The sequence below is a fragment of the Miniopterus schreibersii genome (genome assembly GCF_964146895.1).
Source record: "Miniopterus schreibersii genome assembly, chromosome: 13".
Classification (NCBI taxonomy): Eukaryota; Metazoa; Chordata; class Mammalia; order Chiroptera; family Miniopteridae; genus Miniopterus; species Miniopterus schreibersii.
This window is the reverse complement of record NC_138113.1, coordinates 52,361,962-52,389,595: the sequence shown is the minus strand read 5'-3', so window position 1 is coordinate 52,389,595 and position 27,634 is coordinate 52,361,962. Positions and strand designations below refer to the sequence as shown.

General features: G+C 44.7%; 1 protein-coding gene across 6 annotated transcripts in view; it reads left to right on the top strand.

Moving 5' to 3' along the window:
• The window catches only part of AFF3 (ALF transcription elongation factor 3), a 472,487-nt gene that overhangs the window by 434,668 nt on the left and 10,185 nt on the right, over window positions 1-27,634 (top strand). For all 6 annotated transcript variants that reach the window (XM_081156102.1, XM_081156098.1, XM_081156097.1 and 3 more), the window contains 6 exons: window positions 884-1,008; window positions 3,716-3,917; window positions 6,290-6,411; window positions 18,861-18,924; window positions 21,479-21,615; window positions 26,485-26,556. In XM_081156102.1, coding sequence (XP_081012228.1) covers window positions 884-1,008; window positions 3,716-3,917; window positions 6,290-6,411; window positions 18,861-18,924; window positions 21,479-21,615; window positions 26,485-26,556 — 722 coding nt within the window. The remainder of the gene's footprint in view (window positions 1-883; window positions 1,009-3,715; window positions 3,918-6,289; window positions 6,412-18,860; window positions 18,925-21,478; window positions 21,616-26,484; window positions 26,557-27,634) is intronic.

Sequence of the window (27,634 nt, the reverse complement as noted above, 5' to 3'; positions counted from 1 at the left end):
CCATAAGGTTCTGTATTTAAATAATTTTATTATTTATGGCCTTTTTAAATTTTATCTTATGAAACTTCATTATGCCAAGCCTGACACCCAGCTCATAAAATCTAATGAATCATCATTACACACAGACACACAGAAGTGAAAGGTCATTTTCTTAGCGCTCTTTACTCAGTGTCTGGGGTGTTAGGACCCCAATACTGGGTGCAGGAAATGGAACACTGGGGACCTGGCTGCCAAAGGTGCAGAGTCTGGCCCACCTGGAGCCCGGAGCCAAGGACTGGGGATCCTCGTGGGAGAAGTTGTGTGACAATTCCAGCTAGAGAGAGAAGGTCAGAGTCTTTCTATCTTTGGTGCCAGGGCTTATCTTCTGGAAAACGCTGCCAAGAGCCCTGAGTAAGCCATCGCTGTGTTCCTGCTGTCACACCAAAAATGGAACTTTGTAGAGTGCATTTGCATGGCACCCTAAACACGTCTGAAGTTAAACACAGTCAAGGAAAAAAGGGGTTAATCAAAGTGCTGTTTTATGAAAAGGTACTTCAGGGATTCTAAGATATCATGGGAGAGTCGTTGTTAACTAGAATTTAGTCACCAAGAGGTAACAACCTTTGCTTGAAATTCATAAAACCCATGAATTTCAGAAGAAAGATTCAAGCTTGCCACTGCCCTCGTGGCATTAAGCCAGAGTCGGTTGCTGTACCTTAGATACTGAGAAAAGCCCAAACGAGAGGTGCTGAGGCCACAGAACGGGCCAGGCCTTCTCCAAAGGCTAAATCAGGACCCGAGTGAGCTGGTCTCCCCGAGGCCTTGCTTTGTGCAAGTTGGTGATGGGAGCTAATAGGATCCCGTAAAAGCTGAAGCTCATTGGTTTTTGCTTGTTTGCGCGCAGTGTGACAACGAAGACGAGTACCGGGAGATCAAGAAGGCCCAGGGAGAGAAAGAGGGCTCTTCACGACTGGCCACCTCTGCCGGTAATACTTTGTCCGCGAATCATTGCAACATGAACATCACCAGGTATGTGCTTCCTGCGAGGTGGAGGCGAGCTGGAGGGTCTGGGTCTGAAGTCATGTGCCACACTGGGGAACAGTCCGATTTTTTAGTCACTGCTCAGGTCTGGGTCTCCAGACCTGCTTTCCTTGGGTTAACCTAAGGCTCATAATTACGCCCGGATGTGCGCCTTGGGTCACAGCTCCAGGGTAAGTGCTTCTTTTTAACAAAAGACCAGTTACTGTTCCACAGAGTTCTGTGCTCCAAAGACATACTCTTCCCTCTGAAAAAAATAACTTGATTATTGAAACCCTTATTTTACTAGCTGCTAAACCCATAAAACACTAAGCTTATCACATGGATGGAAAGATATAAACTCTGAGTGGAATCTCCATATGATGCACCTAAAGCGCTTAGATACAGACTAAAATCAAGGTGGTTGGACAGGATCTATGTCTCCAAGGTTAAATGGCTGCCGAGTGACTCCTCCAGAGGCGTTCCAGGTGGACCCACGTTGCGCCGAGTTCCCTCTGTGACAAATGTCTTCCCAGCAAGGCAAGGTCCCAGGAATTCATCATAAGCGAGTAGCTTCTCATCAGTCACAGGGGCTCTTTCCATTTCGAACAGCACAGCTCAGAAACCACCTTTCCTCTGCGAAGGCGCTCCTCACTCTCCCTGGCTGTGTACATAGAATTTTTAAGGGGAGATTAATGCCTCAGCACAACACATAAAAATGTAAACTGAAAGGTTAGGAAGAGATGGAGAGCGGCACTAAAACGCGGAGAGTGAGGCACGTGAGCCGGGCTGCTGCAGGGTGGCACCGCCTTGGGGAAGGGGACAAGGGCTGTTGAAGGCCTGCGCAGGTGGGAGAACTGCACACACAGCCGGCCTTGCCCTCAAATTCTGTGCCGAGGGGGGGTATCCCAAAATATTGGGGAAATGTACCTAGGGACAACGTGGTTCCAAATTAGTCTTTCAGATGTGCCATATAGTTATCTATATGCTTCCTTGTTCATTCGCATTAAGTAACCTTCCCAGCAGATCTGTCACTGCCATGATTTTGAGTAGTGATGATTATGAACAGTGTTCAGTGCGCTCCGTTTCAGCAAGGGGTTCCTGAAACGAGGTGGTAAGTGTTTTCCGGCCAAGTTCATGGAGCCCAGGACACCTGAGCTCCTGCTGTAGAGCCTGTGCCTGGCGGAGCCTGCGCCCCCGGTGGTTCCATGTGCAGCAGGGACACCATGCGTGTGAGCAACGTGCCTTGAGTGCTTTCTAGGAAAGGCTGGCTGGGTGCTTCCGGTTTTGTGATGACTGCTGTCTGCTGTCAGGTTATACCCGAGTCATAAGACAACCCCATATGTAAAGTGGTCACCCATCCCAAAAAGGAGATCCAAAGAAAGGTTCTTTGGTCAACTTGACTCTATAAACTTATAACGAAGAGAAATCATCATATGTCCATGACAACACTTAATGTAATAATCTAGTTTTCCATGAACATTTAAAATCACATATATGTAAAATAATAGAGACTTAGAAATGGGGCTTTTTTCCCCCTCTCATGTCAATAAACAGTTACACTCAGACTGTTCTCATTCGTCTTCACCGTCAGTGGCTCCCTCATCACTTCTGATTGTCTCAGGGCAGTTTTCCAGAACGTGTCTTCTCACTGCTGAGTTGTTAGACATCCAGTGCTTTCTCAGCCAGAAATTGGTCACCGCAAATTCCATCCCTAAACATGTCTATCTGCATAATCTCAAGAACCTTGGCTTTCTCATTTGAGGCCTGTGTGTGTCATTTCTACAACTGTCACCACCAACTAAGGAAATTGCTTCTTGAAGTGACTTCAGTGGCTTGTTTGCAGTGATGGCCACACATACGATTAAAAAGTCTAACTGCAAGAATGACTACATCTTTGTTAAATGAATTTACCTTTTTTTTTTTAACTGACTGTATCAGGTGACTTCTACGAGCATACAAATTAGCAGTGATTGGGTTTCTTTCAAGTTAGCGTGTCTTTTCCTGATTTTTTCCCCAAAGTTAAGTAATAGAGAGAGTCCTGTCAATAATATGCATTGCAAAAACTCAAGTATAGTTGACTCCCTTAATTAAAATGGTTAATTGTAAGGGGAAGTTTCAGACAGTCGTTTTGAAGGTAAAATTAGGAGCTAGGAATCAGAAAATGTCACTTCGGATGAGCTTTCCATTCTGTGTTCATTCTGGCCAATGCATGGTTAGCTCGGAAACCCAGCCATTGAACGTTACTTCTTGCTTTGCAGGTACTTCTGTGATTCTGTTATTATATTCTCCATATAATAATGAATATAAGCTCGGGTGTTAGCAAAAGTCCTTTTAGAAGTGGGGACACGTATATCATTTGATTGGCTTTCTCAGTACGTGCTGCTTACACTGGTTAGGAAAACAGAAAGAAGCTTGTTGTGCATTTTGAAATCCTTGGGTGAACTTGGAAAATGAAAGTCTATCTGTTCTTACTATTCTTAGTTATTTACCTCCAGAATTACTCTGCATCCTGTAGGACAAGTAAAGAAACAATGAGTGAAATTTGCTTGTTGTTTGTTATGGTCCTAATGCCATAAAATTGTTTCCTGGTATAATAATTCCCCATAAACGTCTTCCTAGCAGCAGGTTTTAAATAGGAGGTTTGGGTCATATATAAAACATTTACCTCTCCCTGTGCTGGCTTGTGACATTCCATTACTGTGATTTTCTTTTGCAGCTTGGCAATACCCATAAATAAAAATGAAAAACTGCTCCGGTCGCCCATCTCACCCCTCTCCGACGCCTCTAAACACAAGTACTCCAGCGAGGACTTGACATCTTCCAGCAGGTCCAGCGGCAGTGGCTTGTTCACTTCCACCACCTCCAGCAAAAAGCTGAAGGCTGAGAACCAGCTGCAGGCTCATGCTGCAGACCTCGCGGTACGTTAATGCTCGTCCTGTCCCGATTAAAATGAAAATGAAGCTGAGCACACCCCTACCTCCACCTGTCCCTGGCCCAGCACAGTCCGAATACACCCTTGAGGTCCCAGAAAGGATCCCTAAGGCTGCTCTGGGAAGACCTGGCCCAGGAGTGCACCCCTTCGCCTCCCCCAGAGAGAGCTGCGGGGAAGAGATGGGGGGCTCCTCTGCCCAGCAGGCCACTTAGGAGTTCATTTCCGCTTCTGAAAAGAAGTGGCCCTGGAGTAATACTGTCGTGGGACAAAGTAAATTGGGAGTTTGGGACCAACCCACCTTTTCATTTGAAAAGATTCCTTGCCCCAGGAGAGAGCTAAGCCTGGAATGGAAACCCCAAGCCAAAATGTTGGGGTTCTCACTCCAACCTGGGTGACCAATTTGGGGGCCACAGTGTGGGACCCCCACAGCCACCTCTTTTGCAGTGACCTCCTCAGGAGTGATTCCTGCGCCCTGGGGAGGGCAAGAGGTTGGCGTCCACAGTCCATCTACCTTCATAGCTCAGTGGACACGTGACCTTGTGTCATTTGCTTTATGTCTCTGAGCCTGTTTCATTTATAAAATGGTGTCATAAGATTTAAATGAGATGATGTTATGGAAAGAACCAATACCTGTGGACACCTGTGCAACTAACACTGCAGGTTGGTTCCTTTTTGCTGTCCCCCCTGTCTGCCAGCTGTGGCTCTGGACCAAGCGTCGTCTGGGGCGCGTCATTTTATTCCAAATCAGCCCGCTGCATTCTCTCCGGTCACCGGGCCTGTCAAAACCAGTGGGGCTTTGTGAGGCTGGGAGAGCTGAGATGTGCGAGTACGACTCTGCCAAAGGGGGGGGGGGGGGGCGGCAGTCCTTCCTGCTCTATCCCGTGATTTAATAAGATTAAAACGTTGGTAGAAGGTCTTGCAAGAGCCTAAATCTCATCGTATCATCAGGAAATTAACCCCCTAATGCACCCTCACTTGGGAACGAGTCTCTCATTCTGAGCTGCAAGAATCTGAGAAAACCATATCAGAAAAACCTGCAACGAAAAGCTACCAATTCGAATTTTAAAACAAGCTTTTCTTTGCCTCTAGATCCTTATATCGCAAGCGGGGAAAAAAAAAAAAGAAATTGTATGGTGTGCAGAAAATTGTAAAAAAAAATAAATAGAGACTTTATTCAGCCATTCTTTCCCTGAGCAGATGGTTACTGAGCAAGTACTCACTGGGCACCAGGCGCTGCGCCAAGCAGCGGAGACGCAGTGACGATCCGGCAGATTGGGTCCGAGCCTGCGGGAAACCTCTGGTCTAGCCGGGGAGCCGCTTAGACGGGCCGCACATCCGTAACTCACCTCGTGCCCGCAGGAGGGGAGCGCACAGAGGCTCTTACAAAGGGAGTCTCATGGACACATACAGTCGGCCCCTCCTGAAGAAGCATCTGCATACACTCTGCTTTAATTACTTCGAGGAATTGGTTCTGATTTCATAGCCAGGGACAGTTGTTTTCTGATCCCAGTGGATGCTCTATAAATATTTGTATTCTCAAGAGTTATATCTCTTCAGTTTTTCCACAGATCATTTGTGTTTCTTTATAAAACACATTTTAAATAATTTCTAGTCATTCTCTCAGGCTTTTTCTAACCTTAACAGACAGCGAATGAGAGCCAGTCAGTTTGTAATCTGAAACACCTTGCATTTTGTGAGGGATTGTGGGTTGCAGCTCGGGGGCCCTGCAAGCCCGGTCCCTGGCTCAGCATCACCTGGTGCTTGTTAGAAATGCTTGTTCCCAGGCTCCACCCCAGACCGACTGAACGGAGACTCTGGGGGTGGGGCCCGGCTGGGGCTGTCTGTGTGCTAACGAGCCCCGAGTGATTCTCACGCAGAGTCAACCCAACATGCAGAGCCACTGGTCTAGCTGAGAAAAGCAGGGGCCTGCGTGCAAAACCCCACGTCTCCACCCGCAACAGGTCTGAGCTCGGGCAAGTTACTTAACCTCACCGAGCCGCGGGGTCCGGGTCTGTGAGAATGGCCACACCAGGACTCTCCTGTTGATACTGTCGTGAGGATGACACTGCACAGCATACGGGGGTGGGCAGAAGGACGTTTACAGTTGTGGGTACGCAAAACATCATAACCTGCACCATGTCTTTTCTCTGCAAACAACTGTAAACCTACTTTTGCCTCACCCTCTCTGTGAAAGCCCCCTTTTGAGAACTAGATCGCACGTGTTTCTTTTTCTTTATTTAAACAAAAGCACCATCGATTCTAACATAGAGTACAGAACACAAGATACTCTGTGTGATGAGTGGCTCTTTCAGCCGAGTGGCCAGTTTCTCAAACGTGGGTGTGTTGTTTGTTGTTTAGAAAGCCGCTCACCACAATTCGGAAAACGTGCTCCACAAGTCACGGCCACAGACGGAGCCATGGTCCCCGGGCTCCAGCGGCCACCGGGACTGCAAGAGGCAGAAACTCGTCTTCGACGATATGTAAGTGCGGGCTCTTGCGATGGTGAGGGTCAGCGTGAAAGGGAAATCCCACAGGCGGAAGGGCTCTGCGCATCCGGTTACATGTGGCCGCTCCTCGTGTGACTTGGTCAGGTTCTTGAGTGGCCCCTGGGGCCTGGTGGGACTTTCGAAAGGCTAGAACCACCAGTGCTAACAGGGTTGCATCCAGGATGTCAGAAAGGAAGGCAGACGGTATTAGCGAGGATGTTTTCTAAGCACCTGTATTTGGGACTGTTGGCGGTTATATGCTACCAGAAAGAGAAGTGTTTTTGTTTTGGTAAATTACAACAGGCAAAGAATAATAGTGATTCACTCCTGGAAACTCTTTTCCTCTAAAGTGCTATATTCTTTATAACAGTATAAACAGTCCTTATACAGGAAAAAATATCCTGTCACCCTTCACCCAACCCTGCACTAAAAGCCAAGTGTGACTTCCATTTCCAGCATCAGTTTGGAAGGAGAAACAAGAGAAGCAGGTAAATAAATATAACACCCTGGAGTGCTCTTGAGATGCTGAACGTGACGAATGGGAAACGATAGAAATGAGGCTTAAAATTATTTAGGCTTTTAGGGAAAAAATATGTGTCAGGGACAAGCCCGGGGGGCAGAAAGGAGCTTCAGGAATTAGGCCTGACGCCCGTTTCAACCTTTGCTGTTTACCAGGCACCCGGTGCCTCTTGGTGGGAGGCACCACATTAAAGCCCCGGCTGCTGCCTCGGGTGACAGTGAGAGATCCTGCCCTCAGGCCAGGTTGCTTACAGTCCGGCCGAGGGCACCAACCCCAAACCGCTAATCCCAGCCAAAGCCAGAAAATTAAAGGGTGCTAAGTGTCTCCAAGTCCCAGCTTCCTTATCACAAAAAATGATGGTCATGGCACCTGTCTCCAGGGGTCCGCCTGGGACCCAGCTAGGTGATCTCTCCTAAGAACATTCATCTGGAGAACTGAGAACTCTGCAGACAGGGTGACGGTCCATCTTCTTCTTCCCCCCTCCTCTTCTCCAGCCCTGATTTCACCTGAATATAGATGCGGTCTGTTTATCACCTCTGTAGATGTCTCTGAGAAATGGGGATACAGGTTGTGGTCCTCAAGGATCACCTGGGCTTCAGTAAGCTAATTCGGGCACAGAATTTTGGGGCAGAAGGCCAAATTCACATTTTTTTTTGTTAGTTTCATTTACTGAACATGTTCTAAGATCATTGGATGTACAAAAGGTTAAGGGTAGCCCAGGATGCCCTGCCCAAGGGGCTCTGTTGAGCATCGCCCTGTGCACTGAAGGGTTTCTGGTTCAATTCCCAATCAGGGCACACACCTGGGTTGTGGGTTCCATCTCCAGTCGGGACACATATGAAAGGCAACCAATTGACGTTTCTCTCTCTGTTTTTCTCTCTCTCTCTCTTTCTCTTTCTCAGCGTGTCCTCAGGTGAGGATTTTTTTGAAAAAAGGGGTGGCCTAGGAGGATTTGTGTTTTTGCTGCTGTAGCTGCACACTCTCCTCCTTTAAAAAAACAAAAAAACTTTCACAGCCTGAAGCTTTTCTTTTTTTAATTTTATTAAATTTTGGGGGGTGACATTGGTTAATGAAAGCCAACTGGTTTTAAGTGTACATTTGTATAATAGATCATCTGTATATTGCAGTGTGTGTTTACCACCCCAGGTCAAGTCACCACATATTTGACCTCCTCTACCCTCCTCTGCCTTCCCCCTAACCCTCTTCCCCTCTGGTAACCACCACACTGTTGCCTGTGTCTGTGAGGTTTTGTTTGTTGCTTTTAGTTTTATATATTACATACGCGTGAAATCTTACGGTTCTTGACCTTTTTCTGCCTCCATTATTTCACTTAGCATGATATTCTCAAGATTCATCCATGTTGTTGCAAGTGGCAGTGTTTCATCTTTTCTTATGGCTGAGTAGTATCCCATTGTATGTGTGTACTGGTCATCTAAGGACACTTTGGTTGGTTCCATTCTTGGCTACTGTAAATAATGCTGCAGTGAACATAAAAGTAAATGTATCTTTACAAATAAATTTTTTCAGAATTTTCAGGTAGATACAGAAAAGAGGGGTTGCTGGGTCATATGGTAGCTGTATTCTTAATTTTTTGAGAAACCTCTATACTGTTTTCAGAGTGGCTGTGCCAGTTTACATCCCACCAGCAGTGAATGAGGGTTCCCTTTTCTCCACAACCTCTCCAACCCTTGTTATTATTTGTCTTATTAGTAGTAACCATTCTAACAGGTGTGAGGTGGTATCTTACTGTGGGTTTTGGGGGGTTTGCATTTCCTTAGTAGCTAGTGAAGTTGAGCATCTTTTCATATACTTGTTGGCCATTTGTATGCTTTTCGGGAGAATTGTCTGTTCCAGTCCAATGCCCATTTTTTAATTGGATTGTTTGGGGTTTTTTTGTTGTTGAGTTATATGAGTTCTTTACATATTTTGGATGTTAACTCCTTATCAGAGGTGTTGTTTGCAAATATCTTCTACCATTTGGTTGGTTACCTTTTTGTATCGATTATGGCTTTTTTTTTTTTTTTGCTATGCAGAAGCTTTTTAGTTTGATGTAATCCAGTTTGTTTATTTTTGCTTACTTTATATTCCTTTGCCTTTGAGGTCAAATTCATAAAATCCCCTCTAAGACCAACATCCATAAATTTCCTCCTATGTGTTTTATCAGGTCTTATATTTTGGTCTTTGATCCATTTTGTGTAAATGGTGACAGAGAGCAGTCTAGTTTTGTTTTTTGGCACATGGCTTTCCAGTTTTCCCAGCATCATTTATTGAAGAGGCTTTCTTTTCTCCATTATAAATTTCTGGCTCCTTTGTAGAAAATTATTTGCCCATATACGTGTGGTTTTATTTCTGGGCTCTCGATTCTGTTCCGTTGGTCTGTGTGTCTCTTTTTGTGTCAGTACCGTCCTGTTTTGATTGTTGCTTTGTTTTATAATTTGAAGTCAGGGAGTGTAATACCTCTGGCTTTGGTTTTTTTCCCCCTCAGGATTGCTTTGGCTGCTTGGGGTCTTTTGTGATTCCATACAAATCTAATGATGTTTTGTTCAGTTTCTTTAAAAAATGCCATTGGGATTTTGATGGGGGGTTACATTAAAAAGGCACCAAGTAGTGGATTGGACCAAAAATAAAACCCAACCATATGCTTCCTTCCAGAGACACATCTCAGCTGCAAGGACAAATAAGACTCAAAAGTGAAAGGGTGGAAAATGATTATCCAAGCAAAATGACACCCAGAAAAAATTGGGTGTAGCCACACTTATATCTGACAAAATAGGTTACAAGATAAAGCAGGTAACAAGAGGCAAAGATGGACATTTTATAATGATAAAGGGGACAATCTACCAAAGCTTTTCTGAAAGAAAGGGTTTATTGAGCCAAATGCTAGCCAGAAAAGGACCAGGTCCTGGGGTGCGCAGGCCGATCCACCAGCAGCGGGGCTAGTTGGGAGGCAACATGTGTGCCTTGCTGGAGCTGATCCGCTCTTTTGTACCTGTGTTTTGGGGGAAAAAGATGTCAGTTGTTTTGAAAGAATCTGCATTGGTTACAGAGGAGAGCCAGGAAAAGGTGAAGCGGAGACAGTTCTAGGTTAAGGCTGGGCGCACAGTCCGTAAGGAAGAAATATTTACTATTTTTGATCAGTTAGGGGCAACAGTCCTGAAAGTTCATGCTTGTGCAGGGTGCCATAGCATCTTTTCTTCACTCTAAAAGTTGATTCAGCCCTACCTAAAGGGTTTGATTCTGGCCAAGGGCATGCGCCTCAGTTGCAGGCTGGATCCCGAGTGTGGGAGGCAACCAATCGATGTCTCCCTCTCTCTCTCTCTCTCCCTCCCCACTCTCTCTGGAAAGCAGTGGAAAAAATATCCTCAGGTAAGAATTAAAAAAAAAAAAAAAAATTGATTCTGAGCTCCAGCATCCATTCAGGAAAGCGAGCAGCCTGTTGTTAGTTGGCCTACAGCTAATAACTGCTTAATCACTCTTGTCTCTCCCTCACTCTCCATGCGCTATAATTTAATTTAGGACATCGCAGAGTCTCCTGTCATCCTTAATCCCCTAGGTGGGGGGCATGTACCGTGAATACCATCAGTTGGTCAACTACATACATAATTAGGGTTCAGTGATATAAATTGCTCATGTGAGCTTTAACCATTTGTAAAAACAGGAGATTAGAATTGTGTTTAATTACCACATGGAAGTTTGCATTTGTAAATCAAAATCTAACAGGATCAGACACTCAGGTGCATTGGACACTGAGGTGCCCAAATCATCAAACAGTTCCAGCAGGTAATGTTGAGGGTCTGGTATTTAAACACACACACACACACACACACACACAGAAAATGAAAATGTAAGGAATTTTAGAAAGCTAAGTCAGAAACAGCAACAATTAAGTAGCTGCACTTCAATCTACAGTTTCTTGAACTGCTTGTAGAAGAAAATATTTCTCAATCTGTTGGGAGTGTAACTAATATAATTTTGTCCCTATGTATCAACAAAGAGGCTGTTGCCATGTGTTCTTCCCATTAGCAATACGTCTAATTTTTCTGGCTGACAGCTACAATAAAACTGTTTCTCCTTTTATGGATATAGATATAACAGAATAAAAAAGCACTCTTACATATCCATCATAAGGAGAGAGAGATATCCTGTTCCAGTTTCCCTGTGTCCCAATTAATTTGAAACCCGTAACAGTGAAATAAATATGCAATTCAAACGCCAACTCAACCGCTAAACTAAGAAAGTCCTGGGAAGACTCCTTGGGCTTGAAAAGCAAAAATAAGCATTGTGTCTTCCTTGAAACAATAAAAGAGATTGTCCCTTAAGAGATCGCTGGGCAAGGAAGTCACCTAAAATTGTGTAAAATATCTCCCAGGTTCAATTGATATGTGCTGAGCACTTACTAAGGGCCAGGGACAGCGGCAGGAAGGAGCTAGGATACATGATTGATTAATTCTCAGTTATTAATTCAGGGGAGAGGGAGGCACACGGGTGGCCTCCCCAGAAGGGTTCCCTGGGACCACAGGACTTGAGGCTCCTCCTGCCCCCTCTCTGCTCGGCGGCGACCGGCCGCTTCCCCACCGGCAGCCTCCTTGACAGATGAGGGCCTGACTCCTGTGACTCTCCCTGGCTCCTCGCTCAGGGTGTCAGCAAGCAGGGAAATGACCCAAGAAAGGCCACCAGTAGAACAACAGAATGAGCACCGAAATAATGCCGAGTGGATGGAAATACAGATATAGGGATCCAAAAAGTAACAGATGCTACACTGTCGTTGAATTTTTAAAGCCTCATTGTGTGGTTTTTTAAAAAAAGTCAACTCATGCTTGTGTATTATAAATACTTGTTAATGGTTGAGTAAACGTGATGCAGATAACAGCTGAATCCAGTGGGCGCTCAGTAACAAGTATTGAATGAACCCCCTGAATTAGAGTAACATTCCCAGGGGGTGATGCCTGTGTTTTTCTTTTTTCATGACTGTAAGGGATCCACATGCAGGTAAATTTAAATCCACGGGCTTTCAGGCCCTTTTTTTTTTCGTTACTTGTTAAACAAGCACCAGTCTGTGCCTTCAGGATGCAGATGGTACTGAACAGAATAACGCCTCTTTTTAAAATGTGACCCACGCCCAGCCGGGCGTGGCTCAGCAGTTGAGCGTCGACCTAGGATCCAGGTGATCGGAGTTCGATTCCCGGTCAGGGCACATGCCCGGGTTGCGGGCTCGATCAATGACTCTCTCATCACTGATGTTTCTGTCTCTCTCCCTCCCCCTCCTTTCCTCTCTCTGAAATCAATAAAGATCTATTAAAATAAATAAATAAAAATAAAATGTGACCCAGCCAGGCTGGCGTGGCCCAGTAGCTGAGCATCGACCTGGGATCCAGGCGATGGGCGTTCAATTCCCGGTCAGGGCACATGCCCAGGTTGCGGGCTCCATGCCCAGTAAGGGGCGTGCAGGGGGCAGCCGATCAATGACTTTCATCATTGATGTTTCTCTCTCTCTCCCTCTCCCTTTCTCTCTCTGAAATCAATAAAAAAAATATATAGATTTAATAAAATAAAATGAAACGTGATCCAGGTCAGCTTGTTCTGCGTAAATCGTAAGCTCAGGTTGGCGGCAGTGCGACTGCACCTCCTCTGCTGACATTTAACCATCTGCGACATTCACTACTTGACAACCGGGGTCTTAAGGTGACACTGGTATGATTACCAAACTTTTGTTTAAAAAAAAAATCATAGGAGTTTATGTCAGTGAGCGACAGCACTTAATTGAACACAAAGCCTGGAAACTGGTCTTATTCGCACGGAGCCGGGAGCTGTAAATTGCGCGGTGTCGGGAGCTCCTGGCCAGGGAGAACCGGGAGGGGACACTGTGTCTGAGGCCCTGGCACAGAAGCCCCGGGCGGAGCTAAGTGGCAAGACGCTTGGCTGGGAAACGCAGCCTCGCTCCCACAGGCCATATGCTGCGCTGGAGGCCAGCGGACCGAGCGCCAGCAGCCTGCCGCTCCCGCCCGGGCTTCATTAGGAAGGCAGTCACGAGCGCCACATTCAGCCAAACCCCCAAACGTCCCATCTGTCCCGTGGCACCAGTAACAGGAGCCCAGCTCCTCCGACCTCCCGTCGTTGAGGGCAGACCCCCTGAGCCACGGGGCGCTGCAGGCCGTGGCTGTGAGACGTGGCTGCTGGGGAAGGAAGAGGGACTTGGCATTTGTAAAGTGATTACGCTCGGCAGCCTCGGAGCTGAAGGATTTCAATTTCACCGAGGATGGGGAGATTCCTGCCTGTGAAAGGTCGGGTCTCACAGCAGGACTTAGTCAAAGGACACCAACTGAGATCCCTACGTGGGTGGTGACATCACAACAAGCACCCCCGTGGAGGGTGCCGTGACCGTTGCTCTTCTCCTGGGGTCTCCCCTTCTCAGTTGCTTCAAAGCTGGACCCCACCTCCTCTTCTTTTTTCTTTTTTTAAAGATACATCTTTATTGATTTCAGAGAGAGCAAGGGAGAGGGGGGGAGAGAGAGAGAGAGAGAGAGAGAGAGAGAGAGAGAGAGATAGAAACATCAGTGATGAGAGAATCATTGATCGGCTGCCTCCTGCACACCCCCTGCTGGGAATCGAGCCCGCAACCCGGGCATGTGCCCTGACCGGGAATCGAACCCCAATCGCCTGGATCCTAGGTCGATGCTCAACCGCTGAGCCACGCCGGCTGCACTGGACCCCCACCTTTCCTGATTCGTATGCCTTTACATTCTTCATATGGAATTTTTTCCATTACAGAATCCCGGCCCCTCAGCCAGGTCCTTATCTTATTTTATTCTAACCAAAATAAAGAGAGAAAGAGGGACTAGGCCTGGGGGGTGGAGGAGACAACAGGTTCAGATCTCCCTGTTTAAAATCTTACCTCTCTCATCATTTAAGGGTTCTGTTAATTTGAGAGAGAGAGTAAGGGAGAGAGATAAACACAGATTTGCTGTTCCTCTTACTAATGCATCTTGGCTGATTCTTGTACAAGCCCTGACTGGGGACTGAACCCGTGACCTTGACATAGCAGGATGATGCTCTAACCAACTGAGCTACCCGGCCAGGGCCCGATGGGCTTTGTAAAGTTATTTTATCTTAAATATCACACCCCATTCGAACTACTATCGAATTGATGAGTTTCCATTTCACCAGAAAGTCGCTTTTGGTTCGACGACACACCCTGCTGCACTCCACCTGTGCGTCCTGGTTCTCCGAGAAGCCAGGTTCCAGGGACTCGGGTCCCAGCCAACACCAAGGTTAGAGAAACCAAAGCTGCACTTGAATCCTTGCTTCCTAAGTGCCGGCACCTGCCTCCTTCAGAAAGAACTCACAGAGCGGCCCAGCACCCCGAGTCGCTGGCTCTGCAGTGCCCTCATCAATGGTGCACCACTGCAATTCCGTTTTTTCCAGTGCAGTTGACATTCAGTGTTAGTCTCAGGTGTACAGCATAGTAGTTAGACATTTACATAATTTACAAAGTGATCCCCCTGATAATCCCAGCACCCCCCTGGCACCGCACATAGTTATCACAATATTACTGACTATATTCCCTGTGCTGGACTTCACATCCTGGGACTCTTCTGGAACTCCCAGTTTGTATTTCTTAATCCCTTCGCCTTTTTTTACCCAGCCCCCAACCCCTCTCCCATCTGGCATCTTCTTTGTGAAGAAAAGTACCCCAAAGCTTGGGACACTGGGACACCTCTGGGGTTCATCAGATGACAGGCTGACAGGACGCCAGGTGATGAATTCATTTGGTGTGCAGTTGCCTAGGTGTCTGATTTGGATTTCAACTTCCCCAAGAAAATTCCTCGGATTTCTGCTGTGCCAAGGAACCTGTTCGTTCAAACACGTTGCCCGCTGGCGGCTGCCAGGTTTCGCAGACCGGGCGCCTCTTGCAGGGGTGGGGATGATGGAAGGAAGCCCGCCAGCCTCCCCGCGGGGGCCCATTCAGCTCGCTCCCAGCCACCAGGAGAACAAAGGGCCAGGTGGCCCTACCTCCTGGCCGGAGGACAGGCTGGGGCAGCTCCAGCCCAGGCGCTGCTCGGAGCTAAGGCCGCGTGTGTGGAGGTGGGAGGGGGAGGAAAGAGAAAAGATTCCCTTTGGATCAAGTGCTCAGATTGTATTTGCCTGAGAGCTCTTAGCACAGACAATACACGCAGCTAAGCTCTGCCTTTTCAGATCACTCAGCCCCGTTTCTGAAGAGCCCAAGACACACAATTACCTGCGTGATGTTTCATTGAACCTTTATTAGGCTTGCTCACGTAGCCTCATAAAACGCCATCACTGAGAAACAAGGCGAAGGATATTATCTAAACAAAAAACAAAAACTCTCTATTTTCCTTATAAGAAGAAAAAAAAGATTAGATGAGCAATCTGCTTGAACACCGAGGTAATTAGATTTCATCGTGGTCCCTTTGCCGCGTCATGTTCTGTAACTGCCACAACAGTGACAACTTTCTTTTCCTCGGGGACGTGAGCATGGCTGTCGGAGCCAGGCCTTCGTGACAGCCGCGCCCGCTGCACGGCTGGACAGTTCTGGTGACGTCCTGCTGGTCCCTTGTCCTTAGAATGATCTCGTCTGGGAGTGCAGCGCCAGAAATCACCTAAAAGGAGCAAATGGACCAGTCGTCTGGCCATCTCAGTGAATCGGTGTAACGAGCCCTGCATTACGTGCAGAGATGAGAGCTGTAACTAACGTGTTCGTCAGTGGCCTCTGGAGGGTGCATTTTCAGCATCTCCGGTTAGTGTCGTAGCTGCTGCGATACAGTCAGAACATTACCCACGTACACTATCGTGAGAGTTGTGACTCAGCCTCCCTATCAGGTTTAAAATACATTCGTACGCTGCAGATGAAAACAGTACTGATTGAGGACCTACCCTGCCATCCATAAGGGCACCTTAGAAGGCTCCTAAAAACGAAGATGCCAGAGCTTATTATCAAGAGGATCCTTTCATGGAAGCGAAATGCATTTGAAATGATGATCTGTTAGCGACAAGACCTACTAAACAGGGCAAGAAAAAAAATGACCTGGCCCGTATACGAGAGCGTAGAGCAGATGATGATGGAGAGAATTTCAGGTTGCCATGGAGACGTTCTCTGGCTCATTGGCTGTGTTGCTGCCATCGGAGGACACCACTCTCTCCTCAGCTCAGAGCGAATTCAGTGCTATTCAAGGGGGATCCGCTTACCTTCTCCCGTGGGCCAGTAAGTACAGGTGGGAGAGGTCAAAGAGGCCGACAGCGTAGCCCCTGCTGCAAATGTACCAGCGGCAAAGTTGTGTGTGTGCAGTGACTGTAGCCCCGTAGAGCTCAGAAGATAATTAAATGCCCAGAAGTGCAAACAAGAGGTGGTGTCTCAGATTAGGGAAGCAAGACGTGAGCATGGACCAGCGTTACCAAGAAGGCCTCATGGTGGTAAAATGTGAGGGGCGGGTGGCATCTGGCTCATAGTAGGACTCAGTGAATGAACAGAGAGAGGAGTATTCCAACCAGGAGGGAGAGAGTGAGCAGAGCTTCTGGGGCAAGGATGACATGTTAACAAGACAGTGAGGAGACAACCCCTGTGGTGAGGGCCTCGGTGAGTGAGTGACAGTTAGGTGAGATGACTGGAGGCCTGACCTGAGATGTTGTGGGCCCTGGAGGTTGACTTTGGGCCTGTGAATAGGGAGGTGGTATAAGGAAAGCCATATTTTACAAATACCGGTCCAGGCTTAAGATCCGGGATAGATGGGAGGGGAGTGAAAGTGCAGTCCGAGAGAGGTGATGGAAGCCTAGACTTCTGTGGCGGATGTTTCATTGAGAAAAGAAAGGAGTATTTACGAGGAAGCATTCATGGCATTTGATAGTGGGAGAAATGGATGGAAGTTCCTGGACTCCTCTTTGAAGAAATGGGCACTGGGACCACATCTGAAATTCAGGAGTCTGATCTGGGTCTGGTCTTCCTCTTTGGAGCGTGAAGCAAAAGGAAAACCAAACTGATGGCGGAGGATTTTTCAGGCCATGAAACTACTCTGTGGGGTACTATAATGGTGGGTAAATGTCGTGAATTTGTCAGAACCCATAGGATGTACAACACCAAGAGCGAACCCTAATGGGAACTGTGGACTTTGGGTGATAATGCATCGGGTTCATTGACTGTAACAAATGTACCACTGTAGCGGGGAGTGTTGATAGCGAAGGGAGGCTGTGGGTGTGTGAGGCTGGAGATATATGGGGACCCTCTGTGCTTTCTGCTTCCTGTCAACCTAAAATAGCTCTAAAACAAATAAAGTCAGTCCATGAAAAACCAACAGCAACAAAAATAATGTAAATCACCAGAATTGGAATCAAAGACCAAACAGATAGTCAATATGTGTTCAAAGGTCAATACGGGGACAAAGAATTTTGGAAAACCACCATGTACAGGCCACTAAAGCCATTCAAATGGAAGAAGTGTGGACATCTAGGACATGATCTAGAGAAAGCAGGAGCAGGGCCTTCAGTGAAGGAAACTGCAGGCCCCACCCTCCCATGAAGACCCCCGAAGATGAATGGAAGCTTGCAGGCCTGAGTGGCAGGAGGAATGGTGACGGGGTGAGCCAGGAACAGGAGTGTGATGAGCATGAAGGAAACCCTGCACCGGGGCTCCTCGTTTCTTCGTTGAAGTCGAGTATTTCCAGCGTGGTGCCACAGTCCTGACAATATTTTATGCTTCGGTGATTCACGACCTGTGAACTGAAACTGTTTGCTGTGATCCCAGTTTGTTTATTTGATTGATGGATTGATTGATTAAAACCATTAAAATGAGGATAATAGTTTTGGATTGCCGTGGTACTGGCAACATGATATTAGTGGTTTTTCTAAGCCTTTTGACCTTTTGGGATAAAAGGATGTTCTGACTGCCTAACACTGCAGTAGGGAAAAAGACCCATGAGAATCTGCAAGAAAGCAGCACAGTGTGAGCGTGGGCCACCAGGTGAAACAGCCCACGGTTAGTATCACTCCTTACGTCTTACCTCCCGCTGAGGGAGCCCAGGCTTAGAGTGAGTATTCATGAATAGGTCCAGTGTACTGGTTACATAAAGACCCATAATACAAAAAATGTTTAGGCCGATGCCCCCTAAAGTATGGGGATTTTTAAAAACAATCCAACTGAGCATTTAAAGGTACTGTCCTATGAGTGCCCTGGTGTAACTTGAGGTTATTATACACACTCAGATCAGTGTCTGGGTGAATTACCTGAATCTCCCAGCAGAAGCAGTTCTGGCCGAGGGTATCGCTTTAATAGGCACATGCCTGCTGTTAATATTTACCAGCCAGCTAATCAGAGCTCTAGAGAATAGGTGCCATGTTTTCATCGTTACAAGGTAGACATCATTTTATAATTAACTTCATTGTAACTGGAAGCAATCCTAGAGCATTACCTCTTCTTTTCTCACTAGGAAGCTTTAAAATAATTATATATAGATACATATAACTCTTCCACTTATGCCTATAAATGACACTGATCTTCATAAGGATACATAAACATACTCACCCATACATATCTGTACAATGATTATGGGGTATATTTGCAACCTTTACATTAGAAAGCAATTGTTTTGTGTACATTTCTTACGTGAAATAAGTGTTTTACCTGCTTTCTTAACCATGCAATAAAAAATCTAATTCAAATTGGGCACTGGGCCACCATGTTAAATCACAGTAAATGTAGATCATCAGCATATACTGTGTTTTGAATTGCTAACCTAAATGAAATATAATTGTGGTATTTTACATATGGGCAGGAATTTGGAAATGCAAAAAGTACCTGATTCCCTGTTAAGCGGAGTTGTTACACTATGATTTAAGTTTGAGCAAAAGGAAGGAATATCTTAAGAGGTCTTGTACTTGCACAGTAGTGACATTCGGCGGCGTCTTCTCCTTGCAGGCCGCGCAGTGCAGATTACTTTATGCAGGAAGCTAAGCGGATGAAGCACAAAGCAGACGCAATGGTGAGTTCCTTTTCTTTCCGGATACATTTTTCCAAATTATGCTTGTATTGCACCTTCATCACTGGGGCAATGTACTGGGGTAATTATAATACCTATTACAAGGACGGCTGGGCCCGTTAAACACAGAAATGTTTATATAATCAAGCGCTCATACCGCAGTAAATTATGACTTCAACCAATAATGTCCAACTGGGAGAAAGCCCTGGATAAATGAATATTTTAACTTAGTCTTAAGGTTTGAATAGTAACTAGAGTCAGTGGAGTCCGTGGGTAGCATATTTTTTTCCTTAAAAATAAAACCTAAGTTTGCATTTTTCTGTCTTGTTAGCCTCGCCAACCCTTGGCTTGGTCCCAGGTTCTAATCCCTTTACAAAAAGACTCGTGTTCTTCCTGTGTATCTGCCAAAATGAATGCTTCTCTGAAACTGTACAACACAAACTGTTATAATGCACATAAGACTCTAAAGTCACCATGATTTGATATTTATAAAACATAAGTTTTCTTACTTGGATAATCTCCTGTTTTGGAAAACTTGAAGCTGCTCAGACGTTAGATTTTTTAAAAACTTCTGATTTTTTCTAAAAGAGATCATACAGTTATTGCATCTTGAGGTCTGGTCCCGGGGGACCCTTTCCTGCCCGGGAATGCAGGTTCGGTTCCCCTCCAGCATCTATAGCTGAGGTTGGGAGCTGGAGATGAAAAGGGCATTTCAAATGACCTTTATCGTATTATTCCAGGGTTGAAGATGTTCACACCATAGCAGCACTCCTCTCCCAATGCTACTGATGTTGCCTGTCAAATGTTTATTTATATGAAGATCTCTGCCTAGGTACACCAGTGTACAGGGAAGTAACCAGAGCATCAGAAAATAGAGAAGCTACAGTTCTTGCCCTCACAATCCCACAATCTTGTGAAGGGCTCTGGGCAGAGGCGTTTTCCCTGTTGGAAAAGAGCATTGAATTATAAAGCAGAATGAAAACCTCTGCCTGAATCCGCCAAGGGTTACCAAGACGATTACTCAGCCTCACCTTGTCCAACCCAACACTGCTTCAGCCAGGCTGGTGCCCTGCTGGCCTCTCATCAGACCTTACTCATGCCAGCCAGAGGCCGTAGCACTTGTAGAGCCTCACACCCACACACACTCACAGCTCACACATACTTACACCCTCTCACACCTTCAGCATGCTCCCCAAATCCTTTCCTTCCCGGTGTCATTTTCAGGCCTCCTCCCCGAGGCCTCCCAGCCTCTGCAACCCCATGACTTGCTCCCTTCCTACAATCTCCTGTGCATGGGACTCCTGGCTTTGCATTTCCAGTTCATCACAGATGACCTTGTGCTGTGAACTGTCTTGTGGGGCACAGTTTTCTTTCTAAATGTGTTATATGTTCTTGGAAGGAACTGGTGTGTGTCAAGTGCACATAGTACAGAATTGGGCGCTTCAGAAAATACTTACTGAGTGAAATGGTTTCCTTCATCTGAAAGCATTGCCAAGAAATATTGCTCAATAGCCTATTAGGATTATAAGCTGTTTAAAAATTTGATTTGCTAATGAGGGAGCATTTTGCTCTACATTTCTGTCTTCTAAGGCATCATTATTAATGAGAATATTTTTTAGAGGCAATAATGAGAATACTTTTTAGAGGCAAGACATATTAGTAATTAGAGTATTTGTGTAATTCTGTTTTGATTGATGAGTGAATATTTGAAAACTGGAGAGATGATGCAATTCAAACTTAAAATATGTAATTATCTACAGAGAGTAACAGTGTATGGAACCAGGAACTTGACGTGTAAATTTAGACTTATGGGAGCTTAAGAATATAAAGCCAATTCTTGCTGTTGTGAGGAAAAATTAACATCAATTTAGAAAACTTCATATAATCCAAACAATGTTTTTTATTAAATAGCAACTCTGTATCCCATTTTAGCTAAGCTGAAATATTGCCTTGAGTTTTATCTTCTCCCTTTCTTTTCCTAACTTATCCTTAAGTGAGGTCCTAAGTATTCAAGAAATAACTACACACTCACGCACACACACACACACACGCATGGAGGAAGACATTGAAACAGAAATGCCATCAATAATGTAAAAGACAATAACATCTATGCTGTAAATCATCAAAGTTGGAGTATACAAAAAAAGTATGAAAACTCTTTTATGGAATTAGACCTACCAGCTCGCCGTGTATTTAGCATAGCATGGGGGGGGACAAGGGATGAAGTTGCCAAGCCATTAGAGGTTAGAAAGAGGGAAACAGAAATTAGATCAACCGTGAAGTTCTGAGCGGTTCTGAATGGTGGTTGTTAAATGGATTTGGTACAGTCCTGTCTAACCATTCACTCACCTGACCTGAACCAGTGACAATTTATTAGGATAATTAGAGAAGGAAATGTCCCATTTCTTTTTTTTTTCTCAGCTCCATTCACAGGATTTTGGAACTCAAAAGTTGGGTTTTGGAACTCAAAAGTTGGGTTTCTCAAAGTGTATAGGCTGTGTAACAAGGATGTTTAAAATCTGTACTTAGGGAAGACACTGTTAACTCTGTTGATCAGGTGGAAAAGTTTGGAAAGGCTTTGAACTACGCCGAAGCAGCCTTGTCATTCATTGAGTGTGGAAATGCAATGGAACAGGGCCCAATGGAATCCAAATCTCCTTACACAATGTATTCAGAAACAGTGGAGCTCATCAGGTAAGTGCTGTGATTTCTTGCTGGGTGGGTGGGGGTGGGGGAGTGAGGAGTGTGTGTAAGTAAATCTGAATACAGAGAGAAGATGTCAGCCTGCACTATCAGCTACGAAGAACCTATGTTCATCTCCAAAAGTAATAATGTAAGATTTTGCACAACGCTTTTGCACCCCCTGCCTCCTTGCTCTCATTGTGAGAGAGAGGCAGGGCAGCTCCTATAATACCCTTGTTGCTGTAGGAAGGAAGCTGAGTCTGAGTGAGACATGAATGCCAACTTCACCCAGCTAGGAAGTGGCAGATTTTTAACTCGTTTCACCTCTGTGCTACTTTTTCTTAAAAATCTGATTCACATTAGTATAATCTCAATTCTAACTCTATCAATAATGATTCAGGAGTATTTAATGAAAGGAAAGAAGATTCAGGGGATTTTAGGGAAGGAAATTTATCCTATGACATACTATCTCAGAGAGTCCCGGTGTTATTCTAGTGTAAGACTTAGATATGAGTGTCATTCCCCAGCCTGGATGAAGACATGTAATGTGAGCAGAAGCAGGGGTTCTGATAGGAGCACATCAAGGGGTTGGTGGGAGGCATTTATTTTCCATGATGGAGGCCTGGAAAGGCACATCCTTATCTCTCTAGTGAATCATTAAGGGAATTTCATCTGTTAACCCTACTGAGAACCTTTGTCATATGATTTATATTTTTAGCCAGTTCAGCTTCTTTGGATAATGTCTAATACCAACTATGTAAAATAATGCTTCTCAAGACAAACAGAAATAAAAATATCTCTGGATGGGCTCAGTAGTACAGTGGAGATGACAGAGGGCAGAATGAATGAACAGGAAATAGAATTTACACAATCTAAGTAACAGAGAGAAAATAGACTGGGGGAAAAAAAGAATAGAGCCTCAAGCACAATGACAGAAAATACAACATATGTATCACTGGAGTCCCGAAGGAGAGGAAGATAGCAGGACTGAAGACTATTTGAAGAAGTAATGGCTGAAACTTGCCAAATTTCACAAAAGACATAAACCTGTAGGCCCAAAAAGCTGAGAAAAACCCAAATAGGTTAAACCCTAAGAAATGCACATGAAGGCACATTATAACTACATTTTTGAAAACTAAAAACAAAGGAAAACAAACCCTGAAAGCAGCCAGAAGAGAACAACACATTACATGTAGGGGAACACCAGTTCAAGTGACGGTGGACTTCACATCTGAAACCATGGAAGCCAGACGAAGATTCAGTGAAATTTTATTTTCAGGAATGAAGAGGAAATAAATATATAGGGTGTCCCCAAAAAATGTACAAATACTTTAACAGCTGATATATCAATTTTGAAAATGAAATGTATTTAATAAACACTGCCTTTATTCAAAGTATGAGTATACATTTTTGGGAACACCTTATATTCTCAGACTAAGGAAAACCCACTCTTAGAGATTTGCTAGAGGAAGTTCCTCAAACAGAAAGGAAATGACAAAAAAAGGAATTTTGGAGCATCAGGAAAGAAGAAAAACAGAAGAAGAGAAATTTGAATATGTGCAATAAACTGCCCTCATGAGTTTTATAAATCATATTTGATGATTGAAACAAAAATTATATCACCTTCTGATACTGAAGACAATGTTATTTAAAAATGGAGAAAGTGCCCTGGCCAGTGTGGCTCAGTTGGTTGAGCATCAACTCATGCACCAAAGCTTATTGGTTCAATTCCTGGTCAGAGCACGAGCCCAGCTTGTAGGCTCGATCCCTGTTGGGGCATGCAGGAGGCAGCCGATTGATGTTGTGCTCTTGCATCGATGTCTCTCTCTCTTTCTGTCCCACTCTCTCCTCCCTTCCTCCCTCTCTCTAAAAATCAATAAAAATATTTTTTAAAAGAAAGTGGGGAAAGCAAAAAGACCTACCTAAATAGAAGTAAGGTTTCCACACTTTACCCAAAATGGAGAATGTTGATACCAGTAAATTGTGATGTTGCACATGTATATTGTAAACCCAGAACAACCACTGTGAAAACCATGCAAAGAGATACAAGTGAAAACACTACAGATATGCATATTGTGGAGATGGTAAAATAATAGTATCATTTCTTGAGTACTTTACAACAGGCTAGCCCATTATGCCAAGAACTATCCAAATACTGTCTCAGTTAATTTTTACAACAATCCTATGTGATTAGCAGTATTAGTCTTACTTGATGAGTAAGGACATGGAGGTTTAAAAATATTAGTTTGTCTAAGTTCTCAGAATTGTCTGCTGCGATTTGAACCCAAGACTCCCTGAGCATTCCACATACTACCTCAGCTCTTTCAAAGAGTCAGCAGGTAACTTGGCATGTTTTTGGAGAAAGAAGTGGCTACAGTCCTGAGAAATAAGTGTGATTAACTACAGTTCATAAAAGGCACTAGTTATGCACCCAGGACACTTACACTACTGTCAAACTATATGTTCTATCACAATGAAAAAGGGATAAGTCCAGGCATTTATCTGAGTATAAACGTTTTTTCTGGAGATTGGCCTGGAAGGATTGAACTTTGCCTTCATCTTGTCAGCCACTCAGCCATAAATCAAAATTTATAAAAATGGATGTGTCACCATATATGTGAAATGCTTGAACTGGTGTCACTCTCAACTATCTGTAGCATTTGAACTTGTATTGTTAAAGGGCAGAAAGTAGCTAGACAGTCATAAAAATTATTTTGTTCTTGGCGTCGTCATAACGCTCCAGGAAAATGAAGCAGCATCAACTAGCTTATAAGAAAGAATTATCTGCAAGCACTGTGAAAAATTAAGTATTGGGCAGAGAGAACTTCCATCACAGAAGATGTCCTATAGTTAATAAGAAAGCTTTTTTAAAAAAAAAAAAATTCTTTGGATGGGATCGAAGATGGCTATGGAGTAGGTGAAAGTTACACTCACCTCCTCCGAGGACAAAACTGGAATTACAGCTAAAATATAGACCAGCCAACCTGAATAACCAACCAAAGACTAACTGAACAGAAGTCTTCTAACAAAGGATTCACAGAAGCCACATCGAGACTTATAGGAAGGGTGGAAACATGAAAGGGGCTGGCCCCACTCCCACAGGTGAAAAGACAACCCACTGAATGGAAATATATTCACCAATGATATATTTATGAAGACCTCAGACAACTCAACACCAAAAAAAAAATCCAATTTAAAAATGGGCAAAGGATCTGAATAGACAGTTCTCCAAAGAGGACATACAGGTGGCCAGTAGACATATAAAAAGATGCTCAGTGTCACTAATCATCAGGGAAATGCAAATTAAAACTACAGTGATATATCACCTCACAGGTGTCAGAGTGGCTGCCGTCAATAAATCAACAAACAAGTGCTGGCGAGGGTGTGGAGAAAAGGGGACCCTTGTGCACTGCTGGTGGGAATGCAGACGGGTGCAGCCACCCTGGAGAACAATATGGAGGGTCCTCAAAAAATTAAAAATGGAATTTCCTTATGACCCAGCAATTCCAGTTCTGGGAATTTATCCAGAGAAACCTGAAACTACTTTGAAAGAATATGTGCCCCAGACAGCCAGCGTGGCTCAGCGGTTGAGCATCGACCTAGGATCCAGGTGATCAGGGTTCGATTCCCGGTCAGGGCACATGCCCGGGTTTCGGACTTGATCCCCAGTCAGGCGTGTGTAGGAGGCAGCCGATCAATGACTCTCTCATCATTGACGTTTCTATCTCTCTCTCCCTCTCTCTCCCTCCCTCTCTCTGAAATCCATAAAGATATATCTTAAAAAAAAGAAAGAAAGAAAAGAAAGAATATGCGCCCCTATATTCAATGCATCCATATTTACAATAGCTAATACAGTGGTGCCTCGGTTTTCAAACATCTCCGGTGATGAACATTTTGGTTTATGAACACCGTAAACCCAGAAGTAAATGCTTCAGTTTTCAAACTCGCCTCGGGAGTCGAACCTGCCCCACGGCTCCAGCTGAGGGCAAGGTCCTGAGGCCCAGCTGTGGGCTGTGGATCCCTCGGTTCTCGAACATTTCAGAACTCGGTCTTTCAGACGAAACCGAAGTACCACTGTATTTGGAAGCAGCCCAGGTGCCCATCAGTAGATAAGTGGATAAAAACGTTGTGGTACAGCCCTGGCCAGCATGGCTTGGTGGTTAGAGCATTGGCTTGCATACCGGATGGTCTTGGGTTCAATTCCCCGTCAAGGGCACGTACCTGGGTTGCAGGTTCCATCCCCACCCTCAGTCAGGGCATGTGCGGGAGGCAACCAGTTGATGTTTGTGTGTCTCTCTCTCCCTTCCACTCTCTAAAAATCAGTGGAAAAAAAGATCCTCGCTCCTTGGGTGAGAATTTGAAAAAAAAAAAATGCTGTGGTACATTTACACAGTGGAATACTACTCAGCCGTAAAAAAAGAAGGAAATCTTACCTTTTCCAACAGCGTGGATGGACCTGGAGAGTATTATGTTAAGTGAAATAAGCCAGTCAGAGAAAGACAAATACCATATGATTTCACTCATATGTGGAATCTAATGAAAAAAATAGAAACAGATTCACAGATCGAGAACAGACTGACAACTGTCAGAAGGGATGGGGGAGTTGCAGGGCTGGGTGAAAAAGGTGAAGGAATTAAGCAAAAAAAACCTCATAGGCACAGACACAACAGTATGGTGATTACCAGAGGGAAAGAGGGGGTTAAGTGGTGATGGAAGGAGACTTGACTTGGGGTGGTGAACACACAATACAATATACAGATGATGTGTTAGAGAATTGTACACCTGAAGGCTATATAATTTTATTAACCAATGTGACCCCAATAAATTTAATTAAAAATTTTAAAACTTTCTTTGGTTTTTCTTTCTTTTCATTTCTTCCAGGTATGCTATGAGACTAAAAACCCACTCAGGCCCCAATGCCACACCAGAGGATAAACAACTGGCTGCATTATGGTGAGTGAATCATATCCTCTTAAAATAGCCTGCCCAGCCTGTCCCTGGTCATCAGCAGACCAGCTGCTGAAATGCATAACGTTTTTCTAGTGCCTCTGACGGGCAAAACCAAATGCAAGGTGGCCAGGAAGAGCCCACCATTGCTTGCTGCTATAGCAGCCATGGGATGCATACTCGGTGCTTGAAAATGGACGTTCCATTATGCAAGGATAAGTTTTCTGTGTGTGTGTGTGTGTGTGTTTTAAAAGCAGGTAGGTCTGTGTTTTAATCCTTTGAACATGAATTGTGCCAAATGTAATATCTCTTGGGTTTAACATTTTAGTTGCAATCAAAATAATTCATCTATCTCCTTACATGTGGGATTAGTATGAGCGAATGAAGACACATTCAGGTCCTCAACGCATTAAACTGAGGAGCAGTTCATTACACTTTGATCGTAAGAGCTTTCCTTGTAAAATGATAACCAACATTAGATTTTTATATCTATAATGATTACAATGATAATGAATATGTGATTATAATAGTAATTTTTCTGTTACATCTCAGGACACTTCACCCCACTCCCCCAAATCACAAGACACCACCTCTTTATTTGTTCCTTCTGTGATAGGGATCCAGAATTTTTTGCTTTCCAAAGGTTTATACTTCCTATCTGCAAGGTAGACAATCAAGTCTCAAAAAAATAAATAAATAGCCCGGCCCAGTGTGGCTCAGTGGTTGAGTGTTGACCTGGTATCCAGGCAATCGGGGTTCGGTTCCCTGTCAGGGCACATGCCCGGGTTGCGGGCTCAATCAGTGACTTTCTCATCATTGATGTTTCTATCTCTCTCTCTCCCTCTCCTTTCCTCTCTCTGAAATCAATAAAGATATCTTTAAAAAATCAATCAATCAATCAATCAAGGCAACATACACTAAAGACAGGGCCGCAGGTAGTGTTGCATGATCGCCTCCTCTGGAGTTCCATGTGCTAAGAAGAGACCATTACGTTTTACTTGGTGTGCTGGCGATCTACCATGTCGACACCACACCCGAGCTAGCAGATGATTGAGTGTTAAGCCCCAAGCAGAAGAGGGTATGT